The 26,712-nt window shown below is 47.5% G+C and overlaps 1 protein-coding gene across 2 annotated transcripts in view; it reads right to left on the reverse strand.

Moving 5' to 3' along the window:
• The window catches only part of PHTF2 (putative homeodomain transcription factor 2), a 1,000,056-nt gene that overhangs the window by 358,177 nt on the left and 615,167 nt on the right, over positions 1 to 26,712 (reverse strand). The window contains exons 7-8 of one of the 2 annotated variants that reach the window (XM_069628039.1): positions 10,059 to 10,224; positions 8,989 to 9,153 (exon numbers count right to left, since the gene is read on the reverse strand). In XM_069628039.1, the coding sequence (XP_069484140.1) occupies positions 8,989 to 9,153; positions 10,059 to 10,224 (331 nt within the window). The remainder of the gene's footprint in view (positions 1 to 8,988; positions 9,154 to 10,058; positions 10,225 to 26,712) is intronic. The other variant, XM_069628040.1, reaches the window with a different exon arrangement.

Consider the following 26,712-nt stretch of genomic DNA (forward strand, 5'->3'; position numbering starts at 1 on the left):
TATTTCAAAGATGCTTAAAGCCTCTTGAGTTCCAGCTCAAGAGGGAAATTGTTGAGAGACTTGTTAATTCTTTTTTGAGGCAAACTCACAAACACATTTATTTATCTAGTCTATGGTTGCGACCTCTTCGGATCGCCGATCTCTTGAGGTGGGATTTTTGAAGTTTTAGCTTGGGTCATCACCATTCAATACAGTAGTTCCTGTATCATCAGTGCATAATGTGAAACCTAGATTATATAAAGATCCCTTTGCTTGCCAGATCACATTTTGAACCACCCTCGATTGCATCCACAATCTTACAGCATTCAAATTGTGCTTGTCAATGAATGCAACCAATGCTAAATCGGAGGACACTATGTCCTCCAACATCTGAATGTCACAAAATATTGCCATTACCGCTCTGCGATTCAAATCAAATTGGGTGCAAGGAAGAGCCCTACACCTTAACATTAGAGAGCATAAAGCAGGCTGCTTCCTTGCACTAACACTTTCCCCTAAAATAGCTTCAGATAGCTGGGGTGGAACGATTAGTGAATTAAGAGACTTTGGCCTAGAGCGCAAAGGTGATGGAGCCTCAGAAAGAGGCAAGGAGGCGGCAAGACCACCTTCCCTGCTACCAGCATGATTCACCAGAGCACCAAGGATCAGTTTTTCAGGTAATGTTATGTCAGGAGGGATGGGGCAAGTATCAGGCTCCTTGTTTGCAAGGGAACTTTCGTCATGTAACTTACAAACTGCACTTCTATCCGAAGACAGGGGTGGGATTTATACGTATATCTAAATATGGCGGGACATGGCCAGCCATATATGCAATAACCGCCCTCCGAATTGCAGCTCTGTGTCTCGTCACATCTATCATCGGATCCCCTCCAGGTCCCATATCAGATCCAGTTGCCTTTTTTTTGACAAGTCTGAATGCCATTCAAAGGGACAAGTTCTGCAGGCACTGGGTGTGAAATCTCTCTCACAAGATCATCGAAGGGAGGATATATTAAAGCCTGCACTGGGGAAAACTGTGAGCCCATTTTTTTTTTTTAGCTTAGCCTGATTCTGAAGCATATATTTCTTCTTGGTGGCTTGAGAGGCTATGGCTTTATTTTTACTACGCACGGAGATTGCTTTAAAAAATTGTTTGGCCACTGCCTTCCCTCCATGCTTAGGAGCAGGTTAATTTTTCGTCAGTTTTGATGCATCGTTGTTTACTCCAGCCATACCATTTTGAGGATTCTTGGAGGACAACGAGCCCAGTAAAGTTTTATGCACATCCTTGAGTAGAACAAAAATGGAGTATACCTCTTTAGCTTGGCAAAGTATTCAGCATGGGTTCCTGGAGGCAAGTAACATGAGCCAAAGAAGATGGGGACGCTCAATTGGATTATCAAATGATCTAATTGATACAAGGAAGGGCTCCCACCGCTGCACTATTTATAATTGCATGTGGAGGACAGGGGGTAACTGCAAAATATGATTCCAGTTTGTTTGACAGGCAACAGAAGTAATAATGGTTTTAGGGGTGTGGGGTGCACGGATGACATCAGAAATATCCTATTCATATTAACCCCCTCCATTTGCAAAGACAACATTTTGTTTAATGTTTCCTCCTGAGTGAGGAACCTACGATCAAGTACATTATATAGGTTACCCAAAGCTAGAAGGGCCGAGTTCATTGCCACTAATGTTACATCAACCTGTACATAAGAGTTGTGAACATGTAGTGCTGTGTGTATTCCTACAAGGACTGGGACTGTGAATGCATTGACACACGAACAGACTTCGTGGAATTATATGAAACCTCGGAGAACATCACCGGTGAACATGAAAGATTATCAGACAAACACTTATCTGAAAAGACAGTCGTCGGGGTCCAAATCAATGATAACATCACTTATAGGTTGAACATGACCAAAGGCGATTGCTGGAATTGTAGCTCCAATTTCTAAAGTATCTAAAATGGCAGTATCTGTTAAGGACATGTTATTTAGATGTAATTGCACCGGCGGCGCAGAAGCAGCACGGTCCGACATGTTGGACACTGGTAACAAGCCTTGTAAGAATACCTGGACAGGATTGCTGATAGATTGCTTAGCACTCTCGCTCGGTATGACACTCTGTGGGAGTCTCAATCAGCGTCTTTCTGGCTCTATGTGCTGATAAAGAGCCTTTACAGAACAAGCGGATATCCGCATTCACGAGTCCACGGCCGTTGCCTTTCCCTCCAACAGGTGTGGAGTATTCATTAATCGACGCCCGTGAAATACGAGGGGGGCTCTCGCTCGGCAACAGAGGAGCAAGTCTGGAGGGCATGCCAGTTTTAAGTGTGTGGGAGATCATTTAAGGCTAAGAATATTTCCTACTAGCCAAAATGGATTACTCCAAAGCACCTCGTCGCCTCACCGACGAGGCGAAGGGCAAAGGGGCACTTCTGGGTACTTCCTGGGGTGCACGCGAGAATCTATTTTTAAGGGCTTGCCTCCAAAGTGTGCGTGGCTTAATTGTCGCACATAATAGCACCTAAAAAAAACTATAAATGAAACAGAAATAGATAGATTCCGTGTCAACTTCCAAAGAAAAAGCAATTTGTTACAGTAGTATGTCCAAGTCCTTTATACCGTCTTTGATCCTTGAAGTGGTTCACTGGTTCAAAGTCCGTCACCAATAGCAAAGAGAGCAGAGTCACGGGCAAAGGGGCACTTCTGGGTATAGGCGCTATATAAATGACCAATAAATAAATAAATGGAAAGAGGACGACACCTTAGGCATGAAGGTTGGGTTCACACACAGAATAGCCTTGTCCTTGTGAAAATTTAAGTAAGGCAGTTTGCAGGAAAAAGCTTGGATTTCACCCACACGCCTGGCCGATGTTATGGCCACCAAGAAAGCAGTCTTCCGGGAAAGATGCTTGATGGACGCTAGGCGCATAGGCTCGAAAGACAGCTTCATGAACTTGGCGAGTAGAACATTTACTTCCCACACTGGAGCGGAGTGCCAGATGGGTGGGAAAGACTGGAACAGCCCATGTAAGAACTCTTTCACCAGCCGATGGGACCACAGGGATGCACACCTGCAGAGCGGTTGTACCTATAGATTGCAGCGAGGTGCACCTTGATTGAAGAATGCGTCTGCCCGACCGAGCCAGAGACAACAAACAAGTTAAGATCTTGTGGCCGGATTGTTCTGCTTCCCTCCTGTGGACGCTGGCAGTCACTTCCTTCTTTCACGAGCCCCGCTCGCACTTCGATTAGCTATGCACTCGGCCGGCAGCGCTTCCTTTCTGTAGGAGCCGGTCACTCATCCTCTCACTATGCTGACCGCTGTGGCGGCGTACCGTGGACCATTGAGGCCTCCCCAATTGTGGTTCTCTCGCAGCCCGTCGACTCCTGGGCTTCACAGTCGGTTGCGGTCTACTTCTGCCAGCATCCTGTCTCTCCAGCAGGTCCCACCTCAGCAGCCTCCTCGCAAACAGGTTTCCCGGATGGTTTGGTCCTATACTGCTGGTTTCCACCCTTTTTATACACCTGCAACCACTGGACAGGTTGCAGGTGTGAATTCCAAATTGTAATTCCCTGGTTGCAATTAGAGAAGCTCTAGGGATGTCTCTGACCCTTACAGCACTCTGCAGGCTTCTTCCTCGTCTCAGTACTAGAGTAGTGAAATGTGTTACTAGTGTTCACCGTCACCTCTTCCTCGTCGCAGTACTAGAGTGGTTTGAATGAGGGAAAATGTGGGGAGATATTTTGCAAAAGCCTATAAAGGCTGGTGAAGAAATCTCCACCCAGGTGATCCTCCCTTGCTTCTCTGCCCACAGGGTCAGGATCCAAAAGCGATGGCCTTTCCCTGGCCACCTGAGAAGAAGATCCTAAGGGAGTAGGTCTGAGGACACCCTCCGGTTTCTCACAATATGTAACCCTGATAGAACATGGTTCTGCCATGATTCTTTTCAGTCGGCAGTATGGCTGCTTGGGCAGTGTGAGAAATCTGAGGGCGTTCTCACATTTAACCTGTTTAAGAACCCCCCTCAGGTAACCAAGAGAAGGGTAAAACTGTCAGATTCTGACCCTTGGAGTGAGGCTGCGAAGGGGTACAACTGGGATGGAGAGTCTTTGAAGAACGGAAGTGAGATACTCGAAGAGGAGATCTGGCATCAGCCTTTCCTAATCCCGATCTATCCTACCTCCCCTCTACTGTCCTACGATATCACATGTCCTACCCTAAGATCTTCCGTCGAACACTCACACTCTGAGAAAAGCAAGAGAATTCAAAACCCCTTTTCCTAACTATAACTCAGACTTATCCTTCTAATATTATAAACTACTGTGAGAACCAATCTTTTCCTTCCCTGTTAACCTCATTTACTGAGGGTACCAGAGTGAAAGAACCAATACTAATTTCAATCCGAAGAACACCCCTAGACCAGAGACCTGGTATCCTCCCCCTTCCTTGACAGTGATTTACCCAACCCCCCCATCCCCTCCACCCTTCATAGAAGGTATTAAGACACAATCTTCTTTCTCCCCCACCCCCAAGTATCACTCAAGTACTGTGACGAAGAAGAGGAAATCAAGGAGTACAGATTTCCTATGAGAAACTCCACTATGGTACTCGGACGAAGAAGATGCAGATAGAGGCACATCAACATCTTCATTGGGCATGTCCCACTAATAAGGCCAGGCAGGGTCAGGCAACTGAAATCAACCATGCCCACCTGCAGCCTATCAAGTATACAGGAGAGTATAAAAGGAAAACTAGCAATCAGCAAAGAGCGAGTTGGGAGTAGAGCCGAGAAGCTGTGCCTGCAAAGGACCAGCTGTAAGAAAGAGGGACGCCGAGATGCTGAGGGTCTGTGTGAGGAAGCATCTGGGAGAAGCGTTGCTAACAACCCCTTTCGAGCAAAGAAGAGAAGTCCAAAGAAGGGAGCAAGGAGGCATGCTAATCCCTTCTTACACAGGAGCCCAGGAGTGTCTGAGGGGCAGGTGGGAAGACCCTGATCTCAGATAAGACGTTAACAAAGAACAAAGAAAACACCACCACTGAGTGAAGCACAGTGAGAGCTGGGTGTGTATTGAAGTAAGCGAGCACGATACAAAGTTGCAGCCCGAACGCCTAAGCATCGGGTGAAATTGACAAATGGAATTGCAAGGATACATAGTAGCAGAGTGGTCACCTGTATGATTGTACCTTCTCGTATGATTGTGTACAGAAAGGAAGTGTCTGCATAAAGGGGAGCAGTGCCCAGACACGAAAAGTGACTGAAATACAGATCCTAATAAGGGGTTGCTGTGCGAGAAATTAAGTGGGAGCAAAATCCCGAAAACTGATAGAAAAGTGTTCACAACAAACCAAGTACGTTGGAAAAGCATTGGGGTGGCCACCAGGCAGGAGATTGATCCATGCTGGCCGCAAAGAGTATAAGGAAAAGAGAACTCAATTAAGGATAATGCACCTGGTTGCGCGACCTGTAATAGATGGACTGTGTGGTCCAACAACTACGCCACGACCAGGGGAGCACAATTGAAAGCAAGGAGCTGCAGGATAGTGTGAACTAAAGGGCTTCTGGGTTCAAGGAAAGGAGACCCAGAGAAGCCTATAGAATTTACCAGGAAAAGGTACAGTGAACTTCTTTCACCAAGTGAACATTGTGCCAAGTGAAACCTGAGACTTGCAGAACTTTATAATCCTGAGTGATTTAAACTTAGGGAAGGAAGCTGTGGAAAGGCTCCATTGTCACATTAACTTTATTTTGAACACTATTGAGGTGGCCAAATCCCATTCACCCTATTATTCTGTAGCACAGATTTTGACACAGACAGTACTTTGTTTTGGACTGACAACTTAGACATCCTTTAGTTTTCTTTCGGTTAGGGAACATTCCCATCTTAGAGTTAGGGCAAGTTGGGCACTACACCATCCGTACCATTCAGAATAAAGGTTTTCACACTGTTTCACTTGTCTATCATCTTGATACCATGCCTGTCTCACAGACGCCTCTCCTCTTTTTAAACCAGGTAATAATTATGATTAATTGAGCTTGTTACGTCTTTTGAACAAGTAAAGAGCCCATTTGGTTTCAAGAAACGCATGTTCTTTGTTAGACACAAATACAAGATTGCCAGAACAAGGCACAGATTGGTACGTCCTCCGACTGATTTTAGGCAGTTTAAGCTAACCATAAGAGATGTGACAAGGCCTGCAGTCGTGCCTTGTCAAGGAGGGATAAGAGACCCACTTTGCACAACGTTTGAAGCAAAGGGAGAAATCCAGTACCACTCCTAACCCTGAGGAAGATGCAGGCTGTTGAGAGTGCCCCAATTCCTGTCCCCAACCACACTCCTTGAGATGTTGAGCCCAGACCACTGCCAACTCATGCCAGGAATCTACAAGTTGCTTGCCAGTCAACCCTTTCAAAGACATGTCCTTATATGAAGGAAAGAAACCCCTCAGAATCTACGCAAGGAGATAAAAGCAGAAAGACAGGTCAAGCAGAATGGTGGACGGCCACAGAAAGCGAGAACAACCCATGACAGAGCGGTGCTTTGCCCATATTCCTGTCCCCATGTGTCGAGAAGTTTGTGTCCAGACCATTGCTAACTCATGCCATACCTCTGAAGGTTGCTCGCCTGTCTTCTCTTTCAGAAATATGTCCTTACATGAAGGAAAGAAATCTCAGGACATATGCCAGGAGAATAGTGGATAAAGACCAGTCATGCAGGGTGGTGACCAGCGACAAAGGGAGAACAGCGCCCGGGGAAGACCAAGACAATGGCACTTCCAATGCACGACCGAACACTGCAACAGAGAGAGAGCGAGGCGCAGGGTCCATACATTGCACTGGTGCCGAGAGGATGAACGAAGGAGCTTGCACAACCACTGGGGACGAAAGTGGGTGAAGGATCCACCTTCCCTGAATGGACTTACTGGTAGATCTCTTGGAACGGAGTCCAAGAACACATACAAAGGACTTTCATGGATGTCATTTTTGGTATGAGTGAAGCCTGCACAGAAAGAATGGCCAGGGCTCAGTCCCATTTTTATGACTTTCCAAGGAGCGTGCACACACACCGAGGGAGGGGGAAGTCAGGGCCAGATTGGCCTGTGAGGCCTATCCAATTGTCGGAGAGAAAGGGATATATAAGCAGGGGACAAGAAGTAGGCAGTGTATTTTTAGGATGCAGTCAAAGGTGAAGGTGGATGAGGACCAAGAGGCCAGCTGGAAGAATGAAGTGCTGGAGTCTGAGGTGAACTGTGGAGCAGGTGAGGTATTGGCTAAAGATTGAAAGTGGTTCTGCAGTGCGAGTGCGTGGTGCGAGTGGAGACAGCAAGGGCATTTGTTTTTAGGCCATCAGAAACAGAAATGCAACATTGTACAGAAAGAAAACATTTTAGCCAGTAGGGGTTACCGATCTCTAGAGACCATCCTCAGGTGGAAGGATGCCTTGGTTAGGGAGCGGACCAAGTGCTAGACAGGAGAGAGAGGAACAGCCCTTGGCGAATTACCTTTTCAATTTCCTTTTTTTTTTTACTTTCCTTTTTTTTTTAACCTCATACCTTCCATGCCACCTGTCACAGCAGTTTGGAAAAGAGACCACAGAACATGTTCCTTTCTACTGGATATCTCCTTTGATACAGTGATTCAAAAAGAACATATGCAGGTGAAAATGTTGAATGCGACAGACTGAAAATACAATGTATTTCATAGAAACCTGCCCCAGGGAAAAACAGAAGAAAAACATCTAGAATGATTATGCTACACAAAAGGAAGATTAGGGGAAGATTACGGGAAGACAGTGGAACAATAACCCACAAATAGGCCAGATGTTAGAAATAGAACAACTTTGCATCAAAAACAGGAACCACATTGGAATACAGTGCCAATGTACACGTACATTCCAATGTATAAACATGCATCTTGTGTGGATGTCTGTGAAAAGCTTTACTTTAAATAAACATATCAGTCCAAACCTACAATTGAAAATCTCTGTACAAAGCTGCAATTGTACAGGCCGTGAAGCCTTCAAAAAGCAAGAGGTGCTTTTTGAAACCTGCATCTTTTGTTTTTCATGTTTATAGTATCACATGATTCAAGATGAAGAGCACTTATATTACAGCCATGGCAAACAGTAAGGACATTATAGCATATTAAATCGTGAAGGCGAAAAAAAAACAGACTTGCAGAATTCCCTTTCTGAACTGATTATCGATTTGAAAAATATTAAATGTACAACCCATCTAATGTTTAGTTTGCACAAACTGACATTTCATGCAAAAAAATGCTCCAATGTCTACGATTGTCAACTATAATGACTGTTGGATACTTCAAAGATGCCTATAACGGTTTAGATATGCATATAGCTCAGCAAAAATGTGTCTTTCATATGCCTTTGGCTGTTTTGGTGGCCTGTAAAAGGTCTTTTTAAAACACAAATTCATACTGTGTGTGAATACGGATTATCTGAAAGGTCTGGGGAGAGAATGCATCAATTCCTTTGCATTGCCTGTAGTTCACAATCTATGGAAAAAACTGTTGGAAGAAGGAGCTCTTGCCATTTATTTACAAAAGAGGCTTCAACCTTCATCCTCCATGTTTTTTAGTTTACATAAGAGGAGCTAAAGGTGGTACATCAGGACTACTACAAGCATTTTCCTGATGCTGCATGACTTTAGAACCTAAGAACGTGGACACTACAAAACAAGAAGAAACAAACATAAATGAACTAAGAAGATTGAAGGCCAGATGCACACGTAGTGCCGTTCGATTTTGTCTGAATGTCTCGGTAAGATTATAACAATGTTAAAAGCATCTATGTAAGCATCCAAGTAGTAGAAAAGTAGGCTGGCATCATTTTATTTCCTCACAGCCAACTTTTTCTAAGACTAAACAAAATGTTGACTTAAATTGATCATTTGTTTTCTTGTATTTAAAAGACCAATAATCTTTTTCAGAAAAGGGATAGTGCATCTTCTAGACAAATATAGCCTTGAATAAATACAAACCCTGATAAATAGAAAGCAGCATGCCAGATATCCCTGAAGACGGCGCCAATACTGTAACAGTTGGTTGTACCGTAGCTTTGCACGGCCCCTTCTTGTGTGTTATCTGTGGTGCTAGAGCCATCGCCTTCCCTATGCACTTCCAAATGTGCTGCTTTTCTCAATTTCCTTCAGCAGAAGAGAAAGTGGAGGGAGCTTTATCATTGTTAGCCACCACTGAAGTGTGTTCAGCAATTGTACCAATCATACAAAAATATTCGGACACATTGGCCAATAGTAAGGATTTGAATATCAAAGAAAACCAACGGCTTTGCATATTAAAAAAATAAAAACAGCATTTGGGATGCTATGCATTCGTACAGGAGGAACTTAAGACATTGCATGTTTTCTCTCTCGAATCATGTGGGAAAACTGAGATCATCACAATAAAATCTAAGGTGAGGCTGGCAGAGGATTACAATGTAAAAAAACAGTAATATCTCCAAAAAAAGATGAGGTTTTGGCAAAAAAAAAAAAATCTGCTGTCATCCAAAGCTGACCAATATGAGAATATATTCTTTTTAGAAAAGGAAATAATGTGAAGCTATGTCAATTTTGATACAGTGCATTTATAAAATCTTCTACAAATTCAAATGACTAGTTAATGGATTCCTTTAGGAGTGTATGTTGTGCAGATCTATGATGGGTTAGCGCTGGCATAATTTGAGGGAAGTTAAATACAGAAAGAATACCTTTTTAAATACAGAAAAATAGCTTTTATGATATTAATAAACCTATTGGCAAAAGCATTATATAAACTATCTTTTTCAGACGTGCACATGAAAAGCAAAAATGGCCACAAGATTATTAAGCCAATTGAGTAGACTGCGCAGTCTAAATTGATCAGTGAAATCTGGCAAAACAAGGCTTCACACAAAAGGATGCTTAAATAACCACTGAAGTGGTTAATAATTCACACTTCACACAAAAACTGAAAATTGGGTTCTAAGACTACAATTTTCCTACAGCTACCCATGCACAAACAGCCTATGTTTTTTCCTGAAAACAGACGACAAAACACAATGGTACTTTACCTTCTTCGTTTGCCTCCTGTGCTGAGTGAAGGCTTGGGAGTTCGTGTGGAAACGATCTGACAATGTACAGCTCCCAGCAGTAACATAAGCCATATTGGACCAACTACCTCAGTTACAGGGACACAGTGTGGGACTGGAGCTATACAAAATAATACTATTGCGGTAACTGCAAAGGATACAAAAGAAATGATGGTGGTTATTCGAATGTTACATTACAAAGCTAGGTGTATTTATTGATCCAAATAAAGAGTGCCAGGGGCAGAGATGTATTATTTTTCATTTTAATAATTAGAAAAACTAAGCAGTTGACCAGTAATTTTGCAGAAAGAAATCAAATATCCAAATATTTTGGTTAATGACAAACGTTGAGCCAAAAGAAATTGTAGGGTCAGGACAGTTGCACAGTATTACTATCTTCTACATTTATAAAAGTCAAAACTTGTTTGTGGCTCGGCAAACAATTGTTCCTTATACAATGCCACACCGTTTCACCAATCTGCACCAAATTTTGCATGGTTACCCGCTAGGATTCTCCAGACATTACTGGCTACATGACATTTGGACACCCCGCCCCTTTCCCCAGATTTCAGCACCATCACACAGGATACGGGTGCCTGAAATCAGCGAAACATCAAACTGGTCGTAGAATGACTAGTCTCGATACGAGGCACAAAACTCAAGGTCTCTATGGGACTCTCGGAAACCACGTTTCAAGGCCCTACGGTGCACAATTTGAGATATTTGCACTGCAACGAACTGCACCACACCAGGGTGAAGCGACAGCATTGAAGGTCCCAGAATACAGCATCACACCAACTCCTGACCCCGATCACCCCCTCACCTGCCCCCGTCTGCTCCGGGGTATGACAGCCAGCCACACACACCCATTCTCAGTGCAGTTTACTTCAGAGTGCAATGCACAATAAGCGAATCATAACAGCGACCTACAGGATCATTGAACTTCAACAATTGAGTGTTGTCATGTCAGTCTACAGAACCCACTTGGAGAACGGGTATTTTTTGCTAGTATTGGATAAAATACTGAAAAAAGTACATTATAAGGATTATGCTTTATAGAGAGGCATTCCTTGATGATACAGTAATGTGGCCGAAAGGCCAGCTCATTTACAAGATTCAAGAACCCAAGGTAACCTTACATGCTTTTTAATTTTTTTTTATTTTTTTTATATGTTTATAAAGTGCCGGCAGCCCACTGGCATCGGGGCGCTACAAGAACACAGGAATGCATTTAGTTTAGAATCCTCTTTGAATAAATCAGTTCATTATCTATATGAGATCCAACCAACAACTATGAAGTACAAAAATAATAAAACCACCTAATAACCCAAGAGCAAATAGAAAATGGAGTGCTCTGTGCATGTAGCAAACTGGCTTTCACAAATGAGGGTGAGTGATGTTTTAGGTCTACCAAGTAGCATAGAACTTAAAATGTGCATCCATGCCTAGGTTATATATTTAATTAGTGTAAAGAAAAAGTGATTCCAGGACTCGGCGCCATCAGATTATATGCTTGTTTAATTGTGTTGCATTGTCACACATTCAAAAGCGAAAGAAGCCCATAAACGATAACATGGTTTGGCTATGCTAAGCCTTTTTCAAATCTGGGCTACATAGTAATACACAACCAATCACCATATGCATGTGATAATGTTTGCCATAATTACATCAAGTCAAGTTTGTAGAGAGGCATGATATCGGCATAAGTGCAATGATGAAGTTACAAGAATTGTGAAACAGACAGTATCGCGTCATTCCACAGTACAGATTATCACATCAAAGTATTCATGAAAAGACAGAAAACAGGGGTTGGTTAAAGGGGAGGATACAAGGGTATAGAAAGACATATCAAAAAATGAACAATGTTGCAAAAATCAACCAACGAAATAAACCAATGGGGAGACAACACAAAGGAGAGAAAACCAGAAAGGTATAGTGATTAGTGAAATCAATAACACTTAAGCCAATATAGGCACAAGGTCAGCATATTAACTAGTTATGTACGTGGTGTTAATGCTTACCCATAGTAATATGAGACAAATCCACAAGACTATTGTCACTGTAGTAGTAACGGGGTAAGATCCCCAGAACAGAATCTGTAAACAAGTAAGTGTAATTTCAAGTATTGAGACAAAAAAATAAAATCAGGATCCGGTTCAAAGAAAGGGTAAGCCATACCCACAATCTATGATCAATTTTAGTTCAGATGGTGTGTTCGTGAAAAAATTACAGTAAGCTAAAAAGCTAGGAAGGTTGGAACAACCACAACCAATAATTATTCAGTCCCTGTTAGCTTGCGTACAAAATCCATCAATATTCATCCTCCAAGCAGCCTTTAAGTCAGAACTTCTAACAATCCCTGGTCCAGTTCTTTGTCGCAGCCATGCCAGTACCTTATTTCTGAGGGCATCTCTCGGTCCAGGCCCTGATGGTGGCATAACTCTTGGTAATAAGATTTCTTTCGTCCAAGACCAGTTCTCCAAGAGTCTTGTCTGCAATATATGGCAACTGTGATTTACTAAGACGTGAAACCTTAAAAGGAATGGATTTAGTTTTAGAAGAATTACAGAAGTCAAAACAGAGTTACCTGGACCCAGTCCCACATCAGATATCGGTAGCCCAACATGTGCTTGGCCTTATGACGACTCCAGATAAAGGCAGATTCATAGTGTTAGGGTGAAATTGCATCAAATTCTCAGGTTTCATCATCTCCTGCATGTTAGCAAATGTCAGCTCAGTCTGATTGGCTTTATCATCAGACCCTAAACTTTGTTCTGACAGATCAGCTGTTTGATGTTTATTAATAGCCGAGATATCAGAAACCTGCTGAGGGATTTGAGTTATTTATTTATTTTGGCATTTATAGAAGCATTGAAGTACAGATCACCAAGATGGGATTCGAAATTGGGTTAAAGGTTTTGTGAAAGAGACATGTTTTTAGGCTTTTGCGGAAGGTCCAGAAAGAGGGTGCATGTGTTCGCTCTAATGGGAGTGCATTCCAATGCTTAGCAGCTATGACTGGGAAGCTGACTACCCCTGCTTTCTGTAATTTAAATCTGCGGGGTAAAGAGTAGGTGGGAGTAGTTGGCTCGGGTAAGTCTGGAAGATTGTGACTGGCAAATTTTCATAACAAGTATTTAGGGGTGGTGTTTGAGATCCATTTATGGGTCATAGTGTTTTGAATAGGATGCACCTGCGAACAGGCAGCCAATGGACATTCTTCCTGGTTGTAAAGATGTGTTCTCTTTTAGAGATAATCAGAGCTGCTCTTAGCGCATTATTTTGTGAGACCTGTAGTTTTGGGATGTTACAGGCAGTGGAGCCAGCAAAGAGGGCATTGCAATAATCTATCTGGAGACTATAAGGGCTCTTGCAATTGTGACAACTGTCTGTGGAGAGGAAAGGCCTGCAGGAGTTCATAGGTTTAGCGATATAGGAGGCTGAGGAAGAGATTAAGTTTACCTTCCTAGTTAGTGGTAGGGAGAAATCCAGACCCCCAGGGTCTTCACTTCTTTAGAGACTCAGATTGTTATACTGTCAATGATGAAGGATGTGTATGCCCTATCCAGGTTTAGACGCGGCTGTGAGCCGATCAAGAGTAGCTCGGTATTGTCATCCTTGAGGCACAGTGAGTGTAATGCCATCCATGCCTGGATAGTTTGATAAACAATGCACAGTCTGTTGGAGACAGTGTCAAGCTTGTCAGAGACTGGTAGGAGGATTTGGGTATCTGCGCAGTTAGTGTAGGAGATACCCAGTGTGTCAAGGAGGCGGAAAAGTGGTTTCATAAAGGTATTATATAGCATTGGTGAGACGAAGGAACCTTGTGAGGCTTTGCAAGTGACTGGGGCTAATGGGGCCGAAGCACGGGTGGAGAAGACTCATCGTTCTATCTGAGAGAAAGGATGAGATCCAAGCTATAGCTTTGTGGGAGAAGTGGCCTGCAGATGAGAAGTGTTGGCAGAGGATTGTGTGATCTAGCAGGTTGAAGGCAGCTGATAAATTGAGGAGAGGGGCTAGTTTACCGTTGTCTTTGATTTCATCTATTTGGATTTTTAAGTCTATGAGTGCTGATCAAGGGTTTTAGTCCTTTGATGATTTTTATTACCCCTGCTTCAGAGACTGGGCTGAATTCCAACAGGTGCATGGGGTGGGTGGGCGACAAGGTTGTTGTGCTTGGAAGGACCGGCCTCTGAGGCAATTCGTTTTTTTTTCTCTTGGATTTTTTGTTAAAGAGTTGAGACTTTATCCAACAGAGCGTTTTGAATATTTGACGACCAGGTGAGATCTTTAGTGCAATTGTCAGGAGGGGGAAGGAACAAGTTACTTACCTGTAACTGTTGTTCTCCAGCATGGGTCTGGCATGGATTCACATGCTCATGAATATTCCCCGTCGTCAGGCTGGGAATCCTCGGTAAAGAAAAAATCAGTATCAGTTTCGTTTCTGATCTGTCTTTCGTAGCAATAACCAATCACTGGTCTCTGCATCATACTGACCACAGCCAATGACTGCCCTCTACCTAAGCACCGCCTCTGGCAGCCATCTTCAGATTTGGAAGCACGTGAAGTGGCAGTATGACCAAGTGAAGAGCCGCAGAGGGGTAGGCGGGAGGGTTCGCATGTGAATCCATGCCAGACCCATGCTGGAGAACAACAGTTACAGGTAAGTAACTTGTTCCTTCTCCAGCATGGGGTCTGGCATGGATTCACATGCTCATGAATAAAGAATACATAGCAGTACACACATGCACAACCACGGGAGGTGGCAAAGGCTCAACATTAAGCATTACATCAGACTCAACATTAAGCATCTTACCTCCTCACCAGGCTCACCTCAGGCGAACAGGTTGCGCAGCACTGCTTGGCCGACCCTGGACTCCTCCCTGGAATCCCGATCGACGCAGTAGAATTTCGTGAAGGTGTGCGTCGACCTCCACATAGCAGCCCTGCATATGTCCAGCAGGGGCACACCAGAAAGGAACGCCGTGTTAGCTGCGATCGCTCTGATGGAATGGGCTCTCGGACGGCCAGGCAGCGGTCGGTTTGCCAACCGATGACAGTACATGATACAGCCGGAGAGCCATCTGGAAATGGAAGCCTTCGAGAGAGCCTTCCCCTGATTGACAGGTCCAAAATTCACAAAGAGTTGTGACGTCTTCCGAAAACACTTCGTGCGGTCTACGTAGAACTTCAGCACTCTAGCCACATCCAGCGAGTGCAAAGTCCTCTCAGCCGGCGACGAAGGCGACGGGAAGAATACAGGCAACACCAAGGGTTCGTTGAGGTGAGAGTCTGACGGTACCTTGGGCATGAAGGAGGGGTGCGTCCTGAGCACTACCCTCGTGTCGTGAAAAGTCAAGTACGGGGCCTTGCAGGAAAGGGCCTGGATCTCTCCCACCCGTCGTGCGGAGGTGATGGCCACAAGAAACGCTGTTTTCCACGACAGAAACTTCAACGGGCCGAGTGCAGAGGCTCGAACGGAGGTCCCATGAGCTTGGTCAGCACCATGTTGAGCTCCCACGCCGGGGCCGGAGCCTTCACCGGCGGGAACAATCTGAACAGTCCCTTCATGAACTCTTTCACCAGACGATGAGACCACAAGGACGTCCGCCCCGTGGTTCTGGTGTATCGGGAGATCGCAGCAAGATGAATCTTGATGGACGCGTGTGCCAGTCCAGCTTTGGCCAGCGTCAGTAGGTACGGCAGTACTTGGGGAGCCGTAATCCGTAGAGGGTTAATCTTCTGTGCGTGGCACCAGACAGAGAACCTCTTCCATTTGTGTCCGTAGCATTTAAGAGTCGAGGACGCCCTGGCCTTTGCAAGAACCTCTCTGCAGTCGGCCGGTATGTCGTATCCTCCAAACTCTAGCGCTGCAGGAGCCAGGCCTGCAAGTTCAGCGATTTCGGGTCGTGGTGGAGGATGGCACCTCCTTCCCTGGAGAGCAGATCCGCGTCCACCGGCAGCTTGATTGGCGGGAACGCTGACAAGTCCAGAAGGTCTGGGAACCATATCTGCCTCGGCCACGCAGGTGCGACGAGGATCATCCTGCACCGTGACCTCTTGAGCTGGTTGACGAGCCGGATTAGCAGTGGCAAAGGAGGGAACGCGTAGAGGAACAGGCCCTCCCAGGGGAACGAGAAAGCATCGCCCCTGCTCCTCGCCTGGGGAAACCTGCTGGCGAACATCCGGCACTTGGAGTTCGTCGCCGTCGCGAACAGGTCGATCTGGGGAGTGCCCCACCGTCGGAAGAGGCGATCCACTAGATCCTGCCGTAGTTCCCACTCGTGGCACGAGCGCAGCTCCCGGCTGAGTGAGTCGGCGATGGTGTTTTTTTTATCCCTGCCAGATGAAACGGCACCTTGAGGGGCGGAAGGAAGGACCTGAGGGCCCAAAACACTGCACGGAGCTCCAGGACGTTGATATGTAGGGATTTCTCCGTCGGGAGCCAAAGGCCTCTTGCGTGCAGATTTTCGGTGTGCGCTCCCCACCCTTCCAGGGAGGCATCCGTGGTCACCGTCTCCTGGTGGGCTGGGGTCTGGAAGTCCATGCCCGCCGTCAGATGCGCGCGGGTGCCCCACCACCGGATCGCTCGTCGGAAACTCTCGTCGAGTGTGATCCTTTCCTCGAAGCTGCCCGTCGTTTGGATCCAGCGCGCGTCCAGGAACTCCTGCAACGGGCGCATCCGGAGCCTGCACATGGGAATGAGGTAGATGCAGGAAGACATCATTCCGAGGAGGGACTTGATGGACCTCACCTTGGCCGCGTCGGCCACCAACATCCGCTGCACCTTGCCCAGGATGGTCCTGGTCCTCTCTTCCGACGGGGAGGCCAGAAGGGACACTGTGTTGAGCCTCGCTCCCAGAAACAGAGCGTCTTGCGCGGGTACCAGGTGGGATTTGGCGTAGTTCACGGAGAAACCCAGGTCCGTGAGAAGTTGGACGGTCCTTGCCGTGTGAACCACGGCGAGCTCCCTTGTCTTGGCTCGGATGAGCCAGTCGTCCAGGTAGGGGTAGACGTGGATCCCTTCGCGGCGCAGCTGCGCCGCCACCGGTGCGAGGCACCTGGTGAACACCCTGGGTGCCGACCGTAGTCCGAAGGGTAGGGCTTTGAACTGGTAATGACGCCCTTGGACCACAAACCTGAGGAATTTTCGGTGCCCCTTCAGGATGGGAATATGGAAGTAGGCATCCTCCAAATCCAACGACGACAGGAAGTCTCCTTCCTCCAGCTGACCCAGGACGTGCTGGAGGGTGACCATCCGGAACTTTTGCGCCTTGATGAACTTGTTCAGACGTCGCAGGTCCAGGATGGGGCACCATCCCCCCGTCTTCTTCTTCACGAGGAAGTATCTCGAGTAAACTCCGGAGCCCCGAAGCCTCTTTGGGACGAGTTCGATGGCGCCCTTCCTGAGCATCGCCTTTACCTCCAGGAGAAGTTGAGGGACGTGCAGTTCTTTCCTGGCCACGGGGGGGACGCGCGGACACTTTCTTTGAAACTCGAGCGCGTGGCCCCGGGCCAAGGCGTCCAGCACCCAACGGTCGGTGGAGATGGACTCCCACACGCTGACGAAGCTCGCCAGCCGGCCTCCCACCGGGGTGCTTCGGTGGGGGCCCGACCCCACGGCCGGTTCAATCCTGCTTCGACGAGGCTTTGCCGCCTTGTCCTTGGCGACGACGGCGGGGTCCGCCAGACTTGCCTCGTCCTCTGTAGGCCTCCTGAGACGACGAACGGGCCGCTTGACGGTAGGAGGAGAAACCGCCGCCGGAACCTTTGGAGGCGCCCTTGCCCCCGCTGCTCCGAAAGGGCGTCCGTCGTTGTTGCAGAACTCCAAGGGCCCGGGCCGTCTCGGTGTCCGCTTTAATGGCCTGAAGGGAATCGTCCACTGTTTTCCCAAACAGGTTGTTCCCATCGAAGGGCATGTCCAGGACTCTGGTCTGAACGTCTTGACGGAGGTCCGTAGCCTTGAGCCATCCACGCCGCCTAAGGCAAACGCCGTTGCCCAACTGGCGGAACCCAGTGTCGGCGATGTCCGTCGCAACGGTAATGGCGTGGTCCGAAGCCACCTCACCTTCCTGCAGGATCTCCAGGGCCTCTGCCCTCTTGTCGTCCGGCAAGAAGTCCAGCAGGGGAGCCAGTTTGTACCAGAGCTCCCTGTCGTATCGGGCCACGATAGCCAAGGCGTTGGCAGCTTTAATCGTCGTCGCTGCAGACGAGATGACTCTGCGTCCCATAGCGTCCAATTTCTTTCCCTCGCCGTCCGGTGGGGAAGTCGATGTGGAGGCCGCACCCCCCCCCCCCCGCTTTTTTCCTGGCCGCCGCGGAGACGACGGAGTCCGGGGTAGGCTGCGCCCAGAGGCACAGGGGGGCCGTGTCAGGGACCCGGTACTTTTTCTCGTACCGGTCTCTTCTAGCTGGCGTCGTGGAAGGGTTCTTGAGGAGGGTGAGGCCCTCATCCCAAATGTCGTCCAATAGAGGCACTGCGAGGACCGTCTTCCTCTTGGCCTCGCGCCGCTGATAAAGGAAACCTTCCTTCTTCTTCTCCTCAGGGCAGAGTTGGAAAAGCTTGGATGCCCTGGCGATCATGGAGTGGAACGATCCAATCTCGTCGGGCGGAGAAGCCCTGGTGGGAGGCGACGACGGTACATCCTCGTCGTATACCTCGTCGTCCGTATCCGTCGCTGCCGTGTCAGTCCCCGTATCATCCCCTCGGGTGGACAGGGAGGAGGGCTGGAAGGGGCGCGACGGCTGAAAAGGAGGAGGAGGGTGGATCCTTCTTTTCTTGGTAGGGGGAACCCCAGAAGGTCCCGGTTCTGGGTCCCCCGACGGGAGAGGTTCCGTCGGCAACGGTAGTCTCGTCCTTATCTCTGAGCATAAGGACTGTATAGCCAACAAAATGGCCGCCGAGCTGTCTCGCGCTGCTGGCAGAGGGGAATCCGACGGGCGATCAGGGGCCCCGTCGGTACCCTCGACAATGTCGTCGTCACCTGCGTCGGGATCCATCCCGACGGGCCGGTCTTCTTCCACGCCGAGGCCGTGGCTTAAGACTTCGACCAGCTCCTCCTCCGAGGTTGAGGCCGAATCTACGACGACGCCCTGCCCCCCCTTTTTCTTCCCCACGGGGGGTTTCACGGGGGTCCTATCGATGGGCACAAAAGAGGACTCCCTCCGAGGTGGCAGGGAGACTCTGAGCCCCGAGGTCGCCACCACTGGCGTAGCCTCCACAGGCTGAGCCAGGGCCGCCGCGACAGACTCGATAGAGGGCTTGGCCGGATGGATTAAGGCCTTCACCACCTTAGGTGCGCTCACCGCCTTATCCTTGAGGGGGGGGGACAGTGCCTCGCTCCCCCTCCGCCTTCGAGCTCGACCGGGGCCTCTCTAGGAGCCTCGCCGGGTGCTCGGCCTTCCTCTTACCCGACCCAGAGCGTTGGCTCGTGGTTGATGGTGCCGGGGAGGGTGCGCCCAGCTTGGCGCCCGTAGAGCCCGACCGTTCGGCGCTCCCGGTGCCAGCGGACTCGCGGTGCTTGGCCTTATGTTGGACCCCCATCGCCGGGGCGTCCTCAAAGGTCTTAGAAGACCGCTCGGATTTCCTCTTCTTCTCGCCGGACGGGCTCTTCCCTTCCAGCCAGTTGGCGAGACGTTGATGGCGGTCCTTCATGGTCCGCTCCGACATGTTGCCGCAAAACGCACAGTCCTTCTCCACGTGCGTCTTGTCCTCATGTAGGCAGTAAAGACAAAAAGAGTGTTCGTCCTCCTTGAAGACGTTCTGCAGCTGGCATCCAGGGCAGACCCTGAACAGCTTTCCGGGCGTCGAGCTTCCCTTCTCCTGGGCCATGACCGGGCCTGAGAAACTTCTGGAGTCCTCCAAAAGCATAGCTCGACGAAATCTTCACCCTTGAGGGGCGCTGACGAATCCGACACGGGTCCCCGTTGATCGAATGGAGAGTCGGTGGAGCTTGAGGCTCTTTTGACCGAAAAAATGAAGTTTTTGAGAAAAAACGTGAAAAAAATAGCACTAACGCTCGAGAGCAATAGCACGAGGATCCCAACACATGAACGTGCGGTAAAAATCTGAAGATGGCTGCCAGAGGCGGTGCTTAGGTAGAGGGCAGTCATTGGCTGTGGTCAGTATGACGCAGAGACCAGTGATTGGTTATTGCTACGAAAGACAGATCAGAAACGAAACTGATACTGATTTTTTCTTTACCGAGGATTCCCAGCCTGACGACGGGGAATATTCATGAGCATGTGAATCCATGCCAGACCCCATGCTGGAGAACTGCCGATTCTAGTTCCCATAGGATGCTGAACAGCTCTCGGGTGCCTGAGTTGGCTTCGGCAATTCTGTCATTTTATGCTGAGCTTTTGGCTAGAATAGACTACGTTTTAGACGCAGAGATAAAGAGATCTTTATTTTTGGACGATGGGTTATTTTGCCAAGCAGATTCTGTGTCTCGTTTAGAAGCACAAGGGATTTGAGGCAAGGCCTGAACCAGGAGTTCAGGTGAGCCAGTGGCCTAGGTTTACGTTTGCTAAGAGGTGCTATCATCAATAGCGAGCAGCAGGGATTGGTTATATAGGTCCACCATGGCGGAAGGGTCTTGTAGTGACGCTTGGTAGGCTATTGGAGGCATCAGCCTTGGTAGAATATTGGCTACTGTGATATTTCGGGTGTTTCTGGTGAGTGTGGCCGGAGTGGGGGTTGGCAAAGTAGTCGTTTCTATGTTGGATGGGAAGGTAAAAGATATTACATTATGGTCTGGGCAAGGCACATTAGACGTAATTGAAATGTCACAATTGAAGCCTACTAGTCAATCAAAGGTGGTACCTTTATTGAGGGTAGGGTTTGTTATGCGTTGGGTGAAGCCTGAGGCATTGATGATGTTGGCAAGGGCTAGTGAGTTGAGATCTAAGGGGTCATTAAGGCCTAGAATTAAATCGCCTAGGAGGACAATTTTAGAGGGTGATTTAACATTCAGGTAGAGGAGATGAGAGAGATGCCTTCCTCAAATGACTGCCATCGACCTAGTGGTCCATTTATTAGGTGAATTGTTAGGGTGGTGGTGAAGGGGAAGGCCAGTTTGATTGAAAACAGTACCCCCTGATTGGATGGTGTGGTTGTTTAGTTCTCTATTGGATACACATTTTTTAGCTATGAAGGCTACTCTGCCACCATTTGTATTTAGCATATCTTTCATAAAGATAGTATAGTATTCTGGGATGGCGATGGAGAGGAGTGGGCCTGCTGCCGCGTGTAGCCAGATTTCTGTGACAAATTATCCAATTTGATCAAAAATAAAATTGAGCAACATCTGTACATCTGACAGATTTCGGCCAGTACCATTCGATCAATGCCAAAAATACCAGACATATGGAGCAGGGGTTGCGGGGTGTTACATGTAACGCACACAATCTGGTGTCCCTCTCCCTGGCTCTACGGTTTCCTGCAGCACTCTGAGGAAACGCAACCAGCTCCGAGATGGGTGTCCAGGAGGCTTACTTCGGAGTTGATTGGTCCTACCAACTCAAAAGGGAGCAGTCGTTCTTTGCAGGGCTTCTCCTTCGATGCAAACTTGATGATTCGGGCCTGCAGCAGGGCAAACCAACGGTCCAGGAGTTGCAGCAGCTGTCCTCTTCAAGCTCTTCTTCGGTTCCTTCGTCCAGTGGTTGACTGCCTTCCAAGCCAAGAGACTCGCCTTTTATTCAGTTCTTTCCCATTCATTCCAGCCTAGCTGCCACTCACCCAGCAGGGTGGCGGCTGTCCTTGCTGGACAGTCAGCCAGCCAATCATCACAGAGGGCATTTGCGTCTCCTAGGAGACTAAGCACAGGGAGTTTCGGGCACCTCCCACACTTCCTGCCTACCCCAGACACTCTGGAGCCAGTGGCGGGTTTCACTCCTGAAGCCCGCCAAAGGCGAATGAACAAAGCGACCAAACCTGCTTTGGCGCACAGAGAAAAATTCTAGAAGGACCTTTCCACAAAGACATGGTGAAAAAAGAAGACCGGGAACCATTTTAGCAACGATGGCTGGGCGCCATCTTGAAAAACATGTCTCCCGCGATTTAACGTTACCAGAGCTATGAATAGTTTGCGGTCAGGAAGAATCATGGTAGTTTGTTGTAAAACCACTGCCACCAGCCATTCTGAGAGGAAAGGGTATACTTTGACAGTTACTGTCATGATTCCTGCCCCTCATGTCCCCAGCCCTCCAAAATGTCAGGCTGGAGCCAGGCCACGATCACCTACATGGCCCTCAATGGCCTCTCCATCCCTCCAAAGACCCACTTGGAGTCAGACTTGGTGCTTGTGGCACCAGACCCACTCACTCCCATAGGATAACATTGGAAATTGGACTTGTAGTGCATTGATGGGGACATAATGAATGCCCCCACATATTTCGGTTCCCAGAACTGCATGTGCGGTCTAGTCTTTTGGGTGTGGTTCAGCCCAGAGGCACCTGGGATACCCAGAGACCATTTAAGCCACACCCAGGCTGAGGAACATGCTTTGCGTTTTCTGCACCTGCAGCGTGACACTCACCGTGTTCGGATCGGTCTCCAGTTGCCCTGCATCTTTCTTCTGCGCTCAGCTCCTGCAAGAACAAGAACACCATTAGGAACAGCCTTACCTTGCAGCGCTTCTGCCCATCAGTCATCGCTCCTTCTGTTCTGTGGGCATCATCAGCGGTGTCATTCCCATCCCTGCACGCCGTTTCCTAAGGAAAAGGGAAAAGGACAGACAAAAGGCATTAGTAAGCATTCTGCAAATCTTTGCTTATTTTTAAATACTGTACGAGCTTCAAACACTTACCTGAATCCCAGCCGCTCTGGGGGAACTCTTTCTCCGGAACTTCTCATCCATCCGCAAGAGGGAAAAGACACTCCAGGTTAGCGTGGAAACATCTAGAGGCGCTGCATACCACGCTTACCCACCGCATTTGTTCTCGATAACCGGCATCCACGCTGAAAACGTCACGGCACCTAAAAAGACACAGAAAAATAACTCAGTTCAATTCAAATACTAAAGGGGTGCATCGCGCATTGCGCTCACTCACCTTCAGCGCTACTCATCTCAGCAGCACGCCGCCATCCCAGGACGCCGGTCATCATCTAAGGAAGGAAAGGAACGAAGTTAGAGAACTGTTCAAAAGGCTCATTACACTTACCTGTCAGACTCTTGCCAGTGAAGTAAGTAGGCAGCAACGAGCACGCATCAATCAACGCGCCCCTGCACTGAAGGCAGGACGGAGAGCACACTATCCAAGAAAACAAGGTTAGCTGTGGATCAAAGGGAAGGGTTGGACCCCGGGGAAGAAGGGGTTCAAGCACACAGACAATAGGGAGTTAAACTCTACCAACCCTGTGTTTCTGGCCCAGTCTCCAGTCGAATAGCCTCCAGGGAAGGGTTTGAGGTCGTAAGAGGTCAGAACAGGCTGAGTGACGTCCCTGTGGATACAGATCATTACAGTTCCATGAGTATCTAGACACAGGGGATACTAGGTAACCCCTCCAGCACTCTATAGGAAGATAGGTTGTGCTGGGTCTAGAAATGTACAGGACTAAGTGAAGTCAATTTCACTCCACTGTTCTGGGAAACAGAAGTGTATCCCTGATAAGGTATTTAAACCTTTGGAACGCCTGAAAGGCTTCCCTGTGTCACTGCACTGAGAGTGCTGTGTGAGACCAATGCAAGACTCCATAACCAAAAGGAAACAAAAAAAGGTAAACCACATATCAAAACACATGAGTGGGAAAAAGGGTCACACTCTCCAGGTAAAAAAATCAATTCCTCAAAATCCAGCAAAGTTGCTGGTGGTCTCTAAGGTAGAGGGAATTAGCACATTTTTGAGAATTCTCCCAAACAATCCTCCCTCACTAGTCCACCCCCAGGAACTGGATCGAATAGCGATGGCCGTGTCCTGGCCACCTGGACGACAGATCCCAGAGGATTAGTAAGTGAGACACCTTTGGATTTCTCACAGTGCATTCTTCCATGCTAGAAACAGGAATAAGCACAAAAGGGTTGTAAGACAAGCTTAAAATTATAAGAAATTCTAATATAGCCGTGGATATCTGCGAGCAAGATAGTTCCGAAAGTCAAGCACCTGAAGAGGAAGTGTCGCGTATCGTCCCCACTCTAGTTGCCTCCCCTCCCATTACCTATTGAGTTCACACCAAAGTATGTGACGTATGGAGAACAGGAAAATCAGCAAAGAGCAGCACTTGGGCTCTGCCCAGTACCCATCAGGATGACAGCACCTGTTAATATACCGACACCTAAGAAAACTTGGACCGTAAGGTATCCATTAAAGAAGCCATACCTATATCATAAACAATAGGATGGTTGTTTGAATAAAATACCTGAAGAAGCAAAGAAGATAACGAAGGAAGATGAATGGTGACGTCATGAGAAACCGGACTGAAGCATATAGAAGACATATTGACCTGGGAATACTGACAAAGACGAAATACCATGGATAAGTGACATCTTGAGCCTAAGGTGAAGAAGTTGATGTCAAGATGAAGAAACGTATGCCACATACATGATGAAGATATTCAGTTAGTTTAAACGTGTACACATGCAAGTAACTGCAAGAGGCAAAGAAATTGTGAAGCTTGCTTATGCTTCTAGTTGATAGATTGCGGAAAGCGCCAACGTTTACAAGTATATACCTCAAGAAGCACTATGTATGAATGTAGGTCCACTACGCACATAAGCAGAAATGAACAAAGGTTACAAAAAGGCTTCAGATGGAGTGTGTTGCAGCAATAAAATCGATAGTCTGGACAGAGCAAAACTCTGCTAAGGATGACCATGCCAAGAAAAAGGTCTTATCTGACTGGAATAGGCTGACATTGGATACAACGAAGGAGAGAAGAGAACAGAGGATCCTGTTCAAAAAGATCAAGATAAGCCACAGACATCAGAAGACTGGTAGAATTAAATCAAATATACGAAAAGACACTGAGAAAATCCGATTTCACAGTGTTCAGTCATGTGACAAAGGCAGGCTGGAAGGAGGAGACTTTCACACATACGCATAGATCCCCGCCATGCACAAACTCCTTGAAAGTTCTCAGAGTACAGAACAGACAAGGCCAAACTACAAAGCAGTAATTGACAAATGACCACTGAGGTGATGATTGATTGTAGCATAATTGGTGGGAAGCTGGGGTGCAGACGAACTTCTCTGCACCTGCATGTTCTTTCTGATAGACGTAGGTGGAAAAGTATGAGTGGGGTTGATAACAACCCAATCATAGTGGACCATGTAATCCAAAGTCCTATAGTGAGTAGAGCCAATGGGACGTCATACTTTTAGTGACGTTCATAGTGGCCATTATGAAGGGAGGGCTTAGTTGCACCACCTGACATTTATTGTCCAATCCCCTTCTCCCCGTTACCATATTCAGATATAGTACCTATGTTAAGTTACCTTCCTATAACCAATCACGTTGCATGTTAGGTTTCTAAGATTGCCACGTAGAAGGACGTTAGTACATGCGCAGGTTGTACATCAGCAATGACGGGTTTTGGCTATAAATATTGGGTTTCTGAAAGTGAAGAGAGCGAGAAGATCGAGCAGTTGCTGATGTTCGTTGTACTCCCCGTTTTATGAACTTGTCATTAAAACAGACTCCCTTTGCCAAACGTTTGAGTGGCCTTAATTATTTGATGCACGAGTATGAATCTGCATCCCCATCTAGCTCGAGAGTACTGCTACTCATCTTAAAGGGCTGTTTGAGAGATCATCCAGTTCACTCCCACCACTGACCTCTGTGTTCAAGCACATGTTTGAATCATAACAGGGCAGAATCAGCCTTTCATCTTATGTTGGTAAAGTGTGTCCCATTGATTTTGATAAAAGAACAAGTTACTTTCTTACCTGGTAACGTTCTTTCGATGGGATGGTACGACGACGTATTCCATATCTATGACATGTAATCACCACAGCTGTGCTGCTTCGGAAACTTTTTCGGCGTCTGCGTCGATGAGCCGTCGTCGAGGACCTCCTCCGACGTCATCCAATGTGATAAGTAAGACGCACGACGCCCGTAGCCCCAATTGTAGTTTTTTCCCCCAGAACGTGTGACATTAGTCAACTGCCAGTCAGACACAAAGCCTTGCGGAACATAAGCTGCAATTGCAAAAGAAATTCTGCAGCGGGGAAGGCAGGGAGGGAGTGATATGGAATACGTCGTCGGACCATCCCATCGAAAGAACGTTACCAGGTAAGAAAGTAACTTGTTCTTCGAGGGGATTGGGTCCTCTGACGTATTCCATATCTATGACAGACTCCCAAAGCAGTACCAGAGCAAGGAGGAGGGAAAGAATTTAGAATCAAAATTTAGAAATGCCAATCAAATAGCAGAGCAAAGGGCCGCCTTGCCAAAGGCCAGATCCTGTCCTCGGATGGAATCGAGGGAATAGTGACGTACAAATGTATGTACTGAAGCCCAGGTGACTGCATCACAGATGTTGCGAATAGGCAACCCCTCTGCAGGGCAGTAGATGCAGCCATACCCCTGGTAGAATGGGCCCGCAAGCCAGCCGGTGGATCCTTACCCGCCAAGCGGTAACACTCCGAGATGGCCAAAATAATCCAGCAAGACAAAGTCTGTTTCGTCACAGCTTGC

Source organism: Ambystoma mexicanum, chromosome 12 (assembly GCF_040938575.1).
Source record: "Ambystoma mexicanum isolate Mex_15411 chromosome 12, UKY_AmexF1_1, whole genome shotgun sequence".
Taxonomy (NCBI): Eukaryota; Metazoa; Chordata; class Amphibia; order Caudata; family Ambystomatidae; genus Ambystoma; species Ambystoma mexicanum.